Source organism: Micropterus salmoides, unplaced genomic scaffold (assembly GCF_014851395.1).
Source record: "Micropterus salmoides isolate LMB-PRFRI ecotype aquatic unplaced genomic scaffold, ASM1485139v1 Ms_hic_scaffold_3, whole genome shotgun sequence".
Classification (NCBI taxonomy): Eukaryota; Metazoa; Chordata; class Actinopteri; order Centrarchiformes; family Centrarchidae; genus Micropterus; species Micropterus salmoides.
Window position 1 is genome coordinate 34,954,269 of NW_024042261.1, and position 16,671 is coordinate 34,970,939.

Genomic DNA, 16,671 nt, shown 5'->3' on the forward strand with positions numbered 1-16,671 from the left:
TGTATTTATAGTCTGTGTTTTTTGTTCTCACCGGAAAACAAATGTTTGTTGTTGAAAATGCGCCAGATGGATGCAGATCAGTTTTTTCTCCTGCTCTCTGGAAATTACCTTTTTTTTAAACAGCATGTAGATCATAAGATCATAAAAAATATACATTAAAGCAGAAATAAGAAAATTCAATTAGTTGTTGGCAGTTAGACTGAAGGTGAAATCTTTACTTTAGCAGAGGGAATAATTTACAAGGATTGTAGGGAGGCACACGCGACCCTGTACGCAGGATAAGTGGTTGACGATGGATGGATGGATGGATGGATGTAGGGAGGCTTGATGATGATGTCCATGGTAGCAATGAACTTAGACTCCATGCAACTTTTTCTTTGCATTGGGGATGTTGGCCTGTTGCAGAGTTGAGGCTGGATGGTCAGTGGTGTTGAGGAGAGGGACGTCAGATCCAGAAAAGTTAAGAGTAATCACGTTAGGTAGAAGAAAGTTTTGATTCAAGGCCATTTCAAGATCAGTTGTTGTGATATAAACTTTTTGTTTGTCACTCTCATCACATTTGGTGCAAAGTGAGCCACAGTTTACCTCAACTGGAAGGACGCCCACCCCATGTACGAGGCCCGGGTTCAAATCTGACCTGAGGTCCTTTGCTGTGTGTCACACCCCCATCTCTCTCTCTCCCTCGTTTCCTACTTGTATCCACTGTCCTGTCTATGGGTGAAAAAAATCTGCAATATCTATGATAGTCAAATCAAGCCATTTTTTTAAGATTTGCTTTGTTTTTCTTTGTTTTACAGCATTATAAACTTTATATCTTTGGGTTTTGCACTGTTGGACAGACAAAACAAGACAATAGAAGACGTCACATTGAGCTGCATGAAGTTGTGCTGACTTGATGATTTATGGACCAAATTATTTATCGGTGAAACGAGAAATCTCATCATTCACCAATCAAAATGACTGCTGCTTGTTGCAGCACATAATCAACCTCGATCTAGTACACACACAGTTTTGACGTTTTTGCCGAGTTATGTCACTGACAGAGAATGAGAGGAAGATTATGTGGACAGGTGGATCTTTAATTTGACGGTTGAAATCCATAAATGCACCTTTTTTCTTACAAAATGATCCTGTGTACTAACAAATTATTTTAACATCAGTTTCCTGTGAAGCCGTTTTACAAAACATTATCACTGTTTAATTATAATATCCACTATTTGGTTTATGGGTGTTGTATGTTCTCCAGTTACTGAATATTTTGGAGTCTATGCATTTTTGTTTCTGGATGTGGAAGAGAATAATTCATGAACACAAAACGTGATGAAACTGCACAAGACTTCTTTAGCACAAAGAAAGCACAGTTGTTTTTAAATCCAGTTACATTTACACTCATAATAGTTTCTGTTTATCTCTTCCCATTTAAAGCTGTCCTTAAGGATCATATCGGTCCACAGCTTTACAATTAGTGAGGTACTCAATATCTGTTAGGTTTGCAAACATCATTAGTGTAATTTAAAACATCACGATTAGTTAGACACTTTAATTTGATTATTTTATGCAGTTGGTATTTTTTGTCTAATTTTAGCAACTACAAAGACCAAATAGGGTCAGAAAATCTTGGCAAAGAATTTCTGGCATTCTTTACTTTTTTAGAGCTCCAGATCAGTGGGCTTTGCCACATTAGGACGATTCAAGCCAATCACACGCAGTAAGTTCTGACATCAACTTTCATTTTTCTGCAGGAAAACACACCTGCCCCTCAGGTGCTCCCTGCAGATTCAAACAAACGGAATCAAAGTTTTTCAAAGTTGTGACGACAGCCAGAGAGAATCCAGTGTTGACATGTGAATACTGAATATTTGCTACCATTGTTTCTCTCCTCCCAGGAACCCAGAGTACCGCTGACTATCTGCCCTCAGTCTGTCTGTCTCTGTGTGCAATCTGTGTGCAATCTAATTATGAACAAATGTATTTGCTCAGACATTTTTTTGTAAAAACACACTAAACGTGATGACACTGAGAAAAAAAACTTTTTAACTTAGTGAGAAGTTTAAGTGAGATTGTTGCTCCTCCTCCACACAAACACATCAAAACAAAAAGGATGCATGAAGGACATAGTCTGTATCATAGTACTGCTGTACATGTCTTGTAGTCCCATCCCTCCACTATGCAATCACTGTAAGTTACTGGGACAACACAAACTGGCAACAATGTTGCAACCAATGAATCAACCAATAATGTATGAAATTATCAGAACCAACTGTGAATCATTCGCTCTGTACAGTTGTTTATTTGCCTTGATAAATATAAATTGTGATATTGAAATAAATGTTGTGTGTCTTTTTGTGAAGCAGATAGTTTGGCTAAGTGAACAAAGTGAGGTTTGGTAGCAACAAAAGGTGTCTTCTTTTACGATAAAGTGAATTCTACAAAAGATGTCAGTATACTCCTTAAAAATAAGTAGACATTTGAGTTTATAGATGTCTTATACACCATAGGTAGACTGGAAGCTGATGATGCATATTAAGTTATTGAATTATTCTGACCAGTGCTTTAAAGGATACTGGGAGCACAAGGAAGTAAAACTGACCGAGTTAAGTTAGGAAAGATTGTGCAATGGATCTGTGTTAAACCTCAAATCCTGGGTTTATTTTTGATTGCATTTTCATAGCTTGTAGTGTGAAGCAGTATAAGAAAAGGTCGTTTTAAGAATTTTAACCAAGGTAATTGAGGTTTTTGTCAAAAACTACACCAGACACAAATTACTTTTCAGAGTATTTTTTATTATTACAGTAACCATCAGAAATAAAATGTGTTTTTTAAGTTAAAAAAATTTACTCTAGAAAATCTAGAAAATGTATTTCATATTTTTTAAGGGTTTTTACAGTTTCTTATTAATTTTAGTGGGGTCTTTTCCATGGGAAATATAAAACATATACTGTTACATTGTATGAAATATAGGGATGAGAGGATGAGGCTAAATCAAAAGATAAGTCAAGCAGGAAGGAAATGGAACCTGAAAGTTTATTAGGAACAACACGAGATGAGGTAAAGGACACACAGAACGCTACTGTGCAATATCTGAATATTTTTGTTTTTGTTGTTATGATGATGACATAAAGTAGTTCCATCAAACAAAATTCATGCTACACACTCCAGTGCAGTAGATGGCGGTATGCACCTTTAAAAGTAGAAGTAGAAAAAGTGGGTTGTTTGGATTTGGTTTAATATCCTTTTTATATACAGTCTATGGTTAATATAGGCAAATGTGGTATTTTGCTTTTATAAAAGTCAAAATAAAGAAAATAAATAGTTTATAATAATTGTTTATTTGTAATGGTAAAATTCCACATTCATAAATGAAAATCAGCAGTAAAAAACTAACTTTGTACTTTTTCTCCATGAGGTTGTGCATCATGTCAATTTAATTTTGAAATCCAACAACAAAAGAGCTGTGAAAACACACACTGAAAACTTTTAATGTCTTTATGTAACATAGGTTACCTTTGGCAAAGCTTTAGTTTTTATTATTTATGTCTCATATATTTGTAGCCTATACTGTTTTGTAAACACTCACTGGCCACTTTATTAGGTACACCTTGCTAGTGCTGGGTTGGACCCCCTTTTACCTTCAGAACTGCCTTAATTCTTCGTGGCATACTTTCAACAAGGTGTTCGAAACATTCCTCAGAGACTTTGGTCCATATTGACATGATAGCATCACGCAGTTGCTGCAGAGTTGTTGGCTGCACATCCATAAACGGAATCTCCCGTTCCCATCCCAAAGGTACTCTATTTGATTGAGATCTGGTGACTGTGGACTGGAGTACAGTGTCTATGAAGATTCTCAGTCATCCAGGTCATAGTTATCCAACGAGGGTTAAAATGAAGGGCAACTGGACTTGGTTGAAGCTACTGGAAGACGTTTCGTCCCTCATCCAAAGGACTTCTTCAGTTCTGACTGACTGGCAGGGAAACTCAGCTATTTAACCTCAGTGGGGTCGTTATCTCGGGTCATCGATACCGCTGGTTCGTTAGTGTTCCTTGGTGTTGTGACGACAGTCGTTACAGTCGTTGAGACTACCTGTGGCCAAGACTGAATGACCATCGTTGGTATCTTCACCTGAGGCCAATAGGTTACGTTTGTTGAGTTTCCTGGGAAGTGATGAAAGGACAGCATTGTAAGTGGGGGATAAGTGGTGGCGTAGACCCCCTCCCCTGTTCAATGACGGCTTCTCCACCCTGGTGTAGATGCTTCCTTGACACCTCTTTCAAACCATCCATCTTCTCTGTCTAAAATGTGCACCTGGTGGTCCTCAAACGAGTGTCCTCTGTCCTTCAGATGTAAGTAGACTGCAGAGTCTTGACCTGAGGAGTTGGCCCTTCTGTGTTGAGCCATGCGTTTGTGTAGTGGTTGTTTAGTCTCCCCAATATACAGGTCTGTGCATTCCTCACTGCATTGGACCGCATACACTAGATTGCTTTTCTTGTGTTTGGGTGTGCGGTCTTTGGGGTGGACCAGCATCCGTCTTAGTGTGTTCTTGGGTTTAAAAAACACAGGGATGTTATGTTTGTTAAAAATCCTCCTGAGTTTCTCTAATACTCCAGACACGTATGGAATCACAATGTTGTTGCGTTTGACCTTCTTTTCCTCCCCTGTAGTTTTGTTCTTCTTGAATCTTGTGGCTGTTTTCACAAAGGTCCATTTAGGGTATCCACAGGCTGTAAGTGCCCCCTTCAGGTGGTTCTGTTCCTTCTCTCTGGCTTGGGCGCTTGTTGGTATGTTTTCCGTTCTGTGGTGCAGTGTTCTCATGACCCCTAGCTTGTGCTCCAGTGGGTGGTGTGAATCGAAGAGTAGGTATTGGTCTGTGTGTGTGGGTTTTCTGTAAACACCAATCTGCAGGCTCCTGTCCTCTTCAATGTGTACAGCGCAGTCCAGGAAGGCCAAACTGTTGTTGTGAACATCTTCTTGTGTGAACCTGATGTTACTGTCCACAGAGTTGATGTGTTCTGTGAAGGCTTGCAGTTCCTGGCTTTTGATTTTGACCCAGGTGTCGTACTGACACCACTGAGGTTAAATAGCTGAGTTTCCCTGCCAGTCAGTCAGAACTGAAGAAGTCCTTTGGATAAGGGACGAAACGTCTTCCAGTATCTTCAACCAAGTCCAGTTGCCCTTCATTTTAACCCTCGTTGGATAACTGGAGTACAGTGTTTACATTATGTTCAAGAAACCAGTTTGAGATAATTTGAGCTTTGAGTTGCTGTCATGTGATTGGCTGATTGGCTATTTGTGTTGACAAGCAATTGAACAGGTATACCTAAAAAAAAAAAAAAAGAAAAGTGGCCGGTGAGTGTATATATTCCGTTTAAACTGAATTCCTCTCTTTGTAAATTAAAATTTTGGAGCTTTTATTTTGACATGTAGACGTGACACCGGATGCGGATACGCAACACGGATGCTTTTAAGGAACGCACAGGCCGCCATGTAGGACAGCGAGCGTTACTTTCATACGGAAGAAAGACAGTTGCTCTGTTCAAAGTCCAGCTGACTCTGATTTAAGTTACAATTTTGGTTTAAACAATGAGCCACGAACTGGCAGAGAAAGCGGGCTGAGTAATTAAACTGACGAAGAAAAATGGAGGCGAGGTTCGGCACCGAAGTGGCGTCGATCGTGGAAGTCGCCATCCAGGCGACCGTGTCTGTTTTCAGGGATGTCTTGGCGACAGAGGCGCCAAACACGGCGTGGGAAGAGGCGAAGCTCGGTGAAGTCCAGGAGATAGAGAAGTGTCTGGTGGTTCAGATCCACAAAGTGTTCGCCGAGTTCTCCTCGGAGCTGTTCGAGGAGAACGAGGCTCTGCGGGCCAAAGTGGAGCAGCTGGAGGACGTGCTGCAGAGGAAAGCCGGGCAGCTGGAGCAGGAGCTGGAGGCCAGAGTGGGTCAGCTGGGCAGAGAGATGGAGCAGCTGGAGAAGGAGCTGAAGAGCATCAGTGAAGGCAGCAACAAGACACAGGGAGGCCCGACCCACGGCTCACTGATGGGTGAGAGGCAGGCATCGATCAACCCGATCGATCGATCAGTCTGATGATCACAGGAGTCAGTTAGGTTGAGTTTAAAAACATTTAAAAACTGTGAGCTGGGAGGAAATGTTAGGGTTCAACAAAGTCATGAAGGTTGTGCGTGCAGACTATAGTAAACAACAAATCCATTAGCAATTAACGTGCCACTTGTTGATCAATTGATTGGTCTACTATCTGTTGGAAAATAGTGTTGCTCAATATCTTAAGAGACAATTAAGTACAATTTATTTATTTTCTCCATGTCCCAGGTTATTAGTTTCTACATAATAGCTGCAACGATTAAGAATAATCTTACTTGTCAACGATTAAATTAATCGCCAACTATTTTAATAATTCATTAATGATTTTGAGTAATTATTTTTAAAGAGAAATGATCTGATACCAGCTTCATAAATGTGATCTTTTGGTTACTTTACTCTTCCATGACCGTAAACTGAGTATTTCGTTGGTGGACAAATTTGAGGATTTTATCTTGGGCTTTGCGAAACACTGACCGTCATTATCCATCATTTTCTGACATTATATAGACCAAACAACTAATTGATTAATTAAAAAAATAATCAACAGTGAGAATAATTGTTAGATGCTGCCTTATTCCACTTAGATAAATTCTAGATATCCTGAGCCAGATGGTGAAAACTAATTTATGAAGTGAGGTTGACATTAGTCTCTCTGTGTCTTTGACTCCACACAGGAGCACCAGTGTTGTCGGTCTCCACCAGTCCTGCTGCGAAGGAATCTACCTCGAACCCTCCTCTGGTTTCAGCAGGAAGCTCTGAAGCTTTTCCCAGCTCCACCGCCGTATCTGCTACTGTCCCTCAACCTGCAGTAGCCCCGATGTTGTTTGTTGGCAGAGTCAGCGGCCCTCCCACCGTGCTGTTGGTTTCCAGCCAAGTTGTCACCCAGCCCCCCACGCCATCGACGGCTGTCTCCGAAACGATGGAAACAACACAGTGCATCCTTTCACCAGCAGCCTCGCCGGGGTCAACACCTCAAGACGTCCCCAGTCCAGACTCCAGCACTGTCAGTGGTGTCGACTATGCACAGGAAAAGGTTGTGTTTCTGTGCTGCTTTTGATTCAACTCTGTAAATCTAGATTTGTTTGGAAGCAAAAATGTGTTAAGAAGCTCCAACCTGAACTATTTTTCTCTGCTGTTTTTTATTTATTTACTTACTTCAGGAGATACTGAATTTGGACATGTCATATTGTCTGTATACATATCAGTGGTGTTTATTTCCACACAGGTGGAGATACAGTGTGTAATTTAAAGGCAAAACAGGCTTTTGTTTTATGACTTTAAACAACAGACTGAGCCATAGCATGTACCCTGTAGTGTTCCTAGTGTTGTGTTTCTTTTTAAATAGAAAGTGTAATGCTAAGGACACCTTTCACTGTCGGTTGCATGCAACAAGCTTTCTAATATTCAACTCAAATTATTTCCTTTTGCATCATAGAAATCTGTCGAAGAGGCACCTTTAAGGAGAACGAGGAGGATGAGGAGACCAACTTATAAAACTGAAGAAGGTATGATTAGACTTGTTGCTTCTTACAGGATGTGAACATAACAAAGTTTGGAAAGGAACTTGAATAAATAGAGGATACAGAAAGTAACTATTGAAGGTACATTTTTAAATAATGGCACGTTTTGTAAATTCTTTATCTCCTTTTACAGTTTCCACTGACAACAGCACCGAAGAGAAAAAGATCAAGCCAGGTGGAGTGCAGGGAAGACGTCTGAAAAGGACAGAGTTGCGGACAGTGAAGCAGTTCTCCTGTGAGCTTTGTGATGTCAGTTTTCATTGGAAAAGTGATTTGAAGAAGCACATGAAGGTCCACAATAAGCCTTTTCCTTGTGAGCAGTGTGGCAGAAGTTTCCTTGAAAAGAAGTCTCTGGAAAATCACCTTTTGCGTCACGAGGCAAGTAAAGCACCCTTGCCCTTCCCATGTCCTCGGTGTAAAAGATCGTACCGAAAAGAACTGTCGCTTCAAAATCACCTCAAGCGTCACCAGCTGTTGAAACCACCAAAGCCGTTTACCTGCGATCAGTGTGGGAAGACATTCAGAATCCAGCAGTCTCTGGAAAACCACCTGTTACGCCACGAGAAGTGGAAGCAAATGTTGAAGTGCCAGCATTGCGACAAGACTTTCAAGACGTCTGTCCATTTGAAATGTCACATGGCCGTACACTCGGAAGAAAGACCGTTTAGCTGTGCAACATGTGGGAAGGAATTCAAGAGTAAAGACACCCTTCGCTTTCATCAGATGGTTCACACGAATACCAAAAAATACAAATGCACAATGTGCGACGAGACTTTCAAGTATGCTCACTCCCTGACTGTGCATAAGAGGAAACACACGGGCATCACGCCGTTCATATGCACTGTGTGCAACAGGTCGTACAGGACCGGCACTGCTCTGAAGAGACACAGTGTCGTCCACACTGGGGAGAAACCGTTCACATGTCACATATGTGGAGCGAGGTTCAGCCTGAACAACAACCTCAAGAGGCACCTTCGCATTCACACAGGAGAGAAGCCGTTCAACTGCCAAGAGTGTGGAAAGAGTTTCTCAGACAACAACAAGCTGAAGTCCCACATGCTCATCCACGGTGCCAGAAAACCTTTCATGTGTGATCTGTGCGGGAAGACCTTCCTCTTCAACTGCAGGCTGCTGATACACCAGAGGTACGTGCATGCTGACAGGAACGAGGAAACAGACGGCTCACAAAGATTTTTACAGACTAGAAGGCAAAACAAGTCTGAAAAACCGTTCAGTTGCAAAATATGTCTGAAAGGCTTCAGCGCCGCAGGTTCCCTCAAACTTCATGAAAGAGGCCACAGTGAGCACAAGGAGTTCAACTGCAACATATGTGGGAAGTCTTTCCATAACAAATACTCTTACAGCTATCATCAAAGAAGCCACACGGGGGAGAAGCCTTTTGTTTGTGATGTGTGCGGGAAGAGATTCTTCCATGCCGGTAGTCTGAAGCAGCACGAGCGGATTCACACTGGTGAAAAACCGTACAAGTGCGACCAGTGCGGCAAGGCCTTCAGAACGGACGGAAACTTCTACAGACACTTGCGGATCCACAGTGGTGATAAGCAGTTTGAATGTTTGTACTGTCACAAGAAGTTCCATCAGTCAAATCAGCTGAAGTCCCACATGCAGGTCCACACCGGGCAGAAGCTCTACTCGTGTCAGCAGTGTGGCCGGGGCTTCTCCGATTCAAGGCAGCTCAAGAAGCACAGCTGTGACGGCTCATAGGTGATGCACGTTGTACGCCAGAAAGCCCAAATAGCCCTGTTTGTTTGTGTTAAGGGAAACAAAAATTATCTTGTGTCTGGCTCTGTGGTTAAAAAAATAAAAATAAAACAAACATTGCAATGCTGGACAAGAGTGACACTGATAAAAAATAATCGGTTTATGAGACCTGGAACAGCAAATAAGGTCAGTTATTGCGATCATTAAGTACAAACGATTTGCTCGTGGCAAAGAGATGCTTGTCTTCTGATAGCTTTTCTTTTGGCTGTCAACTAAGGAGTTTCAACTCTTGAGGGCTCTGATAACTCACTTGTAATTCCTCTTGAAATGCTAGAGTTGAGGTGGGTTGATCAAAAGCAATGAACATATTAATAGTAACAATAGTCGCAGGTCTAATCTCATTCTGAGTATTCACAGTAGAGGTTAGCAGCATTGTTTGTGGCATTTAGAGTATGTTTTTTCTTTTTGTTTCAATAACCTCTGCTTTTAAAAACATTGGAAACACAGATACTACTGTTTTAGCTTTATAAAACATTGAGGCCATTTAAACATGGCAAAGCGGAGTTGAGGTAAGATACCTCTAAATGTTTTTTAAGATAACAAAATGCAGCAACGGTGCCTGCTTCATGTTTTCAAGGTATAAATTAGGACTAAAAATAACTCCGTTCACCAGCTGAGTTAATATTAAAGTGAAGATTGCTGTCATTTTTGAATAGCATTTCTTTTTGTTGTTGTTGTTGTTATTTTGAAAGATTTATTTTACCATTTTGTATTAATTTATGTTTTGTGAATTCCTAATAACCCGATATAATGTAAATTAACACGTAATTCTTTTCAAACATAAAAACATTTCATTGCAAAATTACTGTGTTTTATCTGCATTATGTGTTTTCGTTCGTTATTGGGATTAAAGGATATTTGCAATCGAAGCAACTGAGCTGCGTGTTTTATTTTGAAATATTTTTTTTTTTTTAACCTGTTATACTTCCATTTCCGGAATTAGTGGCGCTAACTGCGCTGTTGTTTCTCTGCGATGTTGTTGGTCAGCTGTTAACTTTCAAGGTAAAATGACAGAGAATTTAGTGTTTTATTCAGAAACCAAATCCATCATGGAGACCGCCATTAAGACCGCCATTGATGTTATCGGAAATCCAAATGAAGATAATTCCACCAAACAAAATGAAAGGCGTAAGGTGAGTCAGCGGTTTGTATTTCGGACGCACTGTTCGTGCACGCGGACACGGTCAGTTACAGCGGGTCAGAAACAGTAGCGGGAGGAGATGGAGCCCGAGAGACGAAACAAAGATGGCGGGCTGTCATCACAAAAGAGCAACTAGCTAAAAGTTCTGGGGAACCTGAGACGTTGGCATATAAATATTAAGATTCTTGCTCTTATTAGGGTCTTTTTCATTATTGTTTTGTACTAATGGCGTCTGGTAAACCGCGCGTTAGTAATTAAATGTTAATATAAAATAAAATCTAACCTGCAAGTCAGTACAATTCGGGGTTTTTTTGTACTTTAATTTACTTGAGTTAACGTTAACTATTTTCATTTAGTGCTCGAGGTGACGTTAGCTACCTTCTACTAAAGTATTTTACTTATGTTACATGTATCTGTAATCATCGTTTTCCATTTAAAAAAAAAAAAAGAGAAATTTAAAATATAAAATACAAATTATTTGTTAAGATTAAATAAGATGTTACACTACAGAGAAATTTTGTGGTGAGGTCTAATTAAATTATATTTTACAAAAAAGTTATGTAATCAAAAAAAAGAAAAGGTAAACATAAATTGTGATGCAGAACTTGTACGTCAATCATCTCTCAGTCCTTCAGATTAGACTTGTGGTCCTTTTGGAAGAGCCCAACCATTGGATTAAACTAGCCTACTGTAAATAAAGAAGTTAAAACTAACTTCACACAAGTACTTTTTTTCCTAATGATACTTCCAGCAAGTATAGGAATACAGATTGTGTATGAGCTGCTGGTACTAACAGGAGATACACGTCAACGGTAAATACATCTAACATCAAACCTACTGAAGCCTAATAGATATTTTAAAACTTACTGTACTGCTTTATTTTAATCCTCACAGCCAGATTTTGACAGTATTGTGGAAATGTTGGCACGGGAGGCAACGAGAAAGATCAACGCTGTCTTCTCCCAGCTGTCCTCAACGCTGCTCAACGACAACAAGACTCTGAAGACCGAAGTGGGACGGCTGGAGAGCGAGCTGAAGACTGTGACCGGAAACTTTGAAAATGCCAGAATGTGGAGAGAAAACGTCCTGAACGGCTGCCCGGTCCTGTTCGAGCAGAGCGGGTTGATCTTTACCTTGAAGCCGTTTGGAAAGTTAATAAGAAAAACAGATAAATTATCAGAGGGAGAAGCATCGCCTGCTGCTGGGATGCAGGATGGACATGATGCTGGTAAGTTTACATTAAAGCAAAAAACTCACCACAACGTATGAAAGGGTAACTGCAGTATTTTAAACCTGGACCTTATTTTAAATTAGTCCAGTCTGACAGCATTGTGGAAAGAATCCCGACAGAGGAGTAAGATCCTTTTTTTTTTAACTAGAAACAGTCACTGTATCGCTCTTGTCAAAGCCACCAGACTCCCTTGACAAAAATAGTAATTTTTAGATCATTTATTCATTTAGCTGACGCTTTTATTCAGAGCGACTTACAATTGCTATATATGTCGCAGAGGTCGCACGCCACTGGAGCAACTTGGCGATAAGTGTCTTGCTCATGGAGACATTGGGGAATTAAACCCGGATCTTTCACACCAAAGACATACGTCTTATCTACTGCACCACCACCCCCTCCGTGGTCTACTGCTGCCTCAAAACATAATATATAACACAAATATATATCAACAACAGTAAAAACACTCTCCCCATAAAATCCAGTAGGTTATTTGAACTCATCAGTGGTTTTCCATAAATATTTCTTTCATAAGAAACACATGATAACAACAGTGGTTACTATCTTACCTTTATTGCCATTTAGAAAGAGTGTTTTTATTTATATTCTCTGAAATTTTATGATTTCACATCACCAGAAAATATTATTTCCATGTAGTTTGGACGATATGGCCAAAAATATTATCACGATAAAATGAATCGTGATATCTTTTGATATCAATAATTATCACGATAAGTATCAAATCGTTATTTCTTTCGAGTTTAAAGGCTAATTTTTGCTCCTGAGTGAAAGTTGATTTATTAATTTGTATTTTATTTGTTAATTGTGGTTTAAACTTTTCTTTATGATCAACGCTTGATGCCAAACAGTGGATCACTTCACAAACCTGAGGTAGAACATTCAAAACAGTTATGATAAAATCTTTGTCAACAAATATGCAGATGCAATATTCAGCCCTTTTTCCTCAACAAAATAAACATCTTTAAAAAAAAATTAAGTCCTAATTCGTGCGTGATTCATTTGAATAAAATCAAGCATTTATTGAATATTTATTGAACATTTGTTTTATTGTTATTGAAAAAAATGATAATGTGATATTTATTGTTATTGTGTTGTTGTCCAGCCCCATGTAGGTTTGGAGGAAAGTTTGATCCGGACAGAGTTTCTCATCATTATGGGACAGAACACTTATAGTATTTTTAGTTTGACTACAGCAATATCTAATGTGTCGTTGTTTCTTCTTTATTATTAATTTGTTGTTTAGATGGTGGAGAGGAAACAAAGGAGGGGAACTCTGAAGCAAAGTTGTCAACAGCCGGTAGACAAGGTGAGATTTAGTAATCCAGATTAATATAAAATTCCAGTTTTTACGTGTGTGTTTCTCTAAATGTTACTCTTGCTTTTATCTTCTCCACTCCTGTCTAGACACCGCGGACGATTGTACAACAACAAACACGGCAAAATCCAAAAACACTGGCAGCCAAAGCACGCAGGAAGCAGGAGTCAGGAGGAAAGGGAAGGTTTTTGTGTGCGACGTCTGCAACAAGAGCTTCAACCGGCAGTTTCATCTGATGAAGCACATGAACACTCACAAAGAACAGAGGCCTTTCGCCTGCGACCAGTGCCCGAGAAAATTCAGGAATGCGTCGACTTTTGAGCTCCACCTGCTGCGGCACGAGGAGAGAAAGTTTGCTACCTTCGCGTGCGAGCTCTGCGAGAAGACGTTTAAAACAAAAATGCGCCTGAAGGCTCACCAGCTTGTACACACAGACACGAGGCCGTTCATCTGCTCCACCTGTGGGAAGGGCTTCAAAACTCAACGCAACCTCAAGGCTCATCAGGTCGTACACACTGCTGAAAAGCCGCACAAGTGCTCAGAGTGCGGGGAGAGTTTCAGGTACGCGTTCACGCTGCAGTGCCATAAAAGCATTCACAGTGGTGAACATCCTTACAAATGCACGGTGTGTGGCAAAGCTTTTGTAAAGAGGAAATCGCTAAGGACGCACCAGTCGGTCCACAGAGGGAAGATGTTTACATGTGAGACGTGCGGAGCTGGGTTCACCCTCCAGCACAACCTGAACAGACACATTCGTATCCACACGGGTGTAACACCGTTCAAATGTGAGGTCTGCGGGAAGAGTTTCATTCAGGACAACAAGCTGAAAGCACACATGCTTCTTCACGGTGCCTCAAAGTCGTTCATGTGTGACCTGTGTGGAAAGACTTTTCTTTACAACTGCCAGCTTCAGAAACACCAGAAAGTAACTCACGATGAGACACACGGGCAGGTAATCAGAAGGCGAACTCGAGAGCGAGGTAACCGCAGAGTTATCTACCGACGGGACCGAACGACAGTAGATGTGACGCCGTTCAGCTGCAAGACCTGCCGCAAGAGCTTTGACACAGAGAGTATGCTTAAAAGACACGAGCTCATTCACACAGGTCCGATGCAATACAGCTGCGACACCTGTGGGAAGTCCTTTTTCTACAAAGCTACGTACGAATACCATCAACGGATCCACTCGGGAGAACGGCCGTTCGGGTGTGACGTATGTGGGAAGAGGTTCATCATCCTGCAGTCTCTAAAGTCCCACAAACTGCAGCACTCGGGGGAGAAACCGTATATATGCGAGCTGTGCGGCAAGGCCTTCAGGATCTACACCAACTACCTCAGGCACTCACGGATCCACACGGGGGAGAAGCCCTACGAGTGTGAAGTTTGCGGGATGAGGTTCAGGCAGCTTGGACACGTGAAGTTTCACATGCAGGTCCACACGGGAGAGAGACCCTATTCCTGCAGCAGCTGCGGACTCGGGTTTTCAGACTCAAGGCTGTTCAAGAGACACAACTGTTCTGAGAAATACCAGAAAATGTTAGGAAGCGCACTTGCTACTTCCTGAAACTGAGCACCCGGTGGTGAGAATAACTGGTAGGAGACTCACCTGTGGTTTATCTTAAATTGATATTTCTGTCAGGACAAAACACACCGGATATGTAAAAGAAATACATAACAGCTGCACAGAGCTTTAACTAGAACTAAGACATGAACTGATGTAGAGCTAAAACTAAACCACCAGCTACACATCCAGTAACACAAATTGTGAGCTGAATTACGCACGAAAATTCCTTGCAAAAATGTATTTTGATAATTATGAGAGTTTTAATTAAACTCTGGCCACAGGCTTGAAATGTGTAATTGTAAACTGTCCTCAACTAAAGATATAAAAAAAGATTCTGTTTAAATAAAGGTTTATTTAAATCATCTATATCATATATATTCAGTTTTGCTCCAGCATTGGTGTATGTATATATATATACACATACATACATACATACATACACACACACACACACACACACACACACACACACACACACACACACACACAGCTCAAAAAAAATAAAGGGAACACTAAAATAACACATCCTAGATCTGAATGAATGAAATAGTCTCATTAAATACTCCTTTCTTTACATAGTTGAATGTGCTGACAACAAAATCACACAAAAATGACCCATGGAAATCAAATTTATAATAATTTTATCAACCCATGGAGGTCTGGATTTGGAGTCACACTCAAAATCAAAGTGGAAAACTGCACTACAGGCCGATCCAACTTTAATGTAATGTCCTTAAAACAAGTCTAAATTAGGCTCAGTAGCGTGTGTGGCCTCCATGTGCCTGTATGACCTCCCTACAACGCCTGGGCTCCTGATGAGGTGGCGGATGGTCTCCTGAGGGATCTCCTCCCAGACCTGGACTAAAGCATCCGCCAACTCCTGGACAATCTGTGGTGCAACGTGGCGTTTGTGGATGGAGCAAGACATGATGTCCCAGATGTGCTCAATTGGATTCAGGTCTGGGGAACAGGCGGGCCGGTCCATAGCATCAATGCCTTCCTCTGGCAGGAACTGCTGCTGACACACTCCAGCCACATGAGGTCTTGTCTTGCATTAGGAGGAACCCACGGCCAACCGCACCAGCATGTGGTCTCACAAGGGGTCTGAGGATCTCATCTCGGTACCTAATGGCAGTCAGGCTACCTCTAGCGAGCACATGGAGGGCTGTGCCCCCCCCCCCAAAGAAATGCCACCCCACACCATTACTGACCCACCGCCAAACCGGTCATGCTGGAGGATGTTGCAGGCAGCAGAACGTTCTCCACGGCGTCTCCAGACTCTTTCACGTCTGTCACATGTGCTCAGTGTGAACCTGCTTTCATCTGTGAAGAGCACAGGGCGCCAGTGGCGAATTTGCCAATCTTGGTGTTCTCTGGCAAATGCCAAACGTCCTGCACGGTGTTGGGCTGTAAGCACAACCCCCACCTGTGGACGTCGGGCCCTCGTACCACCCTCATGGAGTCTGTTTCTGACCGTTTGAGCAGACACATGCACATTTGTGGCCTGCTGGAGGTCATTTTGCAGGGCTCTGGCAGTGCTCCTCCTGCTCCTCCTTGCACAAAGGCGGAGGTAGCGGTCCTGCTGCTGGGTTGTTGCCCTCCTACGGCCTCCTCCACGTCTCCTGATGTACTGGCCTGTCTCCTGGTAGCGCCTCCTCGCTCTGGACACTACGCTGACAGACACAGCAAACCTTCTTGCCACAGCTCGTATTGATGTGCCATCCTGGATGAGCTGCACTACCTGAGCCACTTGTGTGGGTTGTAGACTCCGTCTCATGCTACCACTAGAGTGAAAGCACCGCCAGCATTCAAAAGTGACCAAAACATCTGCCAGGAAGCATAGGAACTGAGAAGTGGTCTGTGGTCACCACCTGCGGAACCTCTCCTTTATTGGGGGTGTCTTGCTAATTGTCTATAATTTCTACCTGTTCATTTCATCGTCATTCTCTTCGATTCAGAGATTTTTCTTTTCAAGTATATTTTCTATGTAAATGAACATGAA

General features: G+C 41.6%; 2 protein-coding genes across 2 annotated transcripts; both read left to right on the forward strand.

The window, feature by feature from the left end:
• The first annotated feature begins 5,458 nt into the window (after positions 1-5,458).
• LOC119882835 (oocyte zinc finger protein XlCOF6-like) lies at positions 5,459-10,269 on the forward strand. The gene is made up of 4 exons (XM_038693120.1): positions 5,459-6,039; positions 6,773-7,131; positions 7,534-7,603; positions 7,752-10,269. The coding sequence occupies exons 1-4, from the start codon at positions 5,637-5,639 to the stop codon at positions 9,341-9,343; spliced, it is 2,424 nt and encodes an 807-aa protein (XP_038549048.1). The 5' UTR covers positions 5,459-5,636; the 3' UTR covers positions 9,344-10,269.
• Positions 10,270-10,340: 71 nt separating this feature from the next.
• On the forward strand, positions 10,341-15,042 carry LOC119882836 (zinc finger protein 2 homolog). The gene is made up of 4 exons (XM_038693122.1): positions 10,341-10,533; positions 11,436-11,769; positions 13,034-13,096; positions 13,195-15,042. Exons 1-4 carry the CDS (start codon positions 10,408-10,410, stop codon positions 14,667-14,669), a joined length of 1,998 nt encoding a protein of 665 aa, XP_038549050.1. The 5' UTR covers positions 10,341-10,407; the 3' UTR covers positions 14,670-15,042.
• Positions 15,043-16,671: the final 1,629 nt, after the last annotated feature.

What these genes read in the sequence shown, in the direction of transcription:
- LOC119882836 (XM_038693122.1), top strand. Translation starts at nt 10,408, where the DNA reads ATGACAGAGAATTTAGTGTTTTATTCAGAAACCAAATCCATCATGGAG. An exon ending in AACAAAATGAAAGGCGTAAG is followed by an intron (nt 10,534 to 11,435) that starts GTGAGTCAGCGG and finishes TAATCCTCACAG; the next exon opens with CCAGATTTTGACAGTATTGT. An exon ending in GCAGGATGGACATGATGCTG is followed by an intron (nt 11,770 to 13,033) that starts GTAAGTTTACAT and finishes TTTGTTGTTTAG; the next exon opens with ATGGTGGAGAGGAAACAAAG.
- LOC119882835 (XM_038693120.1), top strand. Translation starts at nt 5,637, where the DNA reads ATGGAGGCGAGGTTCGGCACCGAAGTGGCGTCGATCGTGGAAGTCGCC. An exon ending in GACCCACGGCTCACTGATGG is followed by an intron (nt 6,040 to 6,772) that starts GTGAGAGGCAGG and finishes GACTCCACACAG; the next exon opens with GAGCACCAGTGTTGTCGGTC. An exon ending in AACTTATAAAACTGAAGAAG is followed by an intron (nt 7,604 to 7,751) that starts GTATGATTAGAC and finishes CTCCTTTTACAG; the next exon opens with TTTCCACTGACAACAGCACC.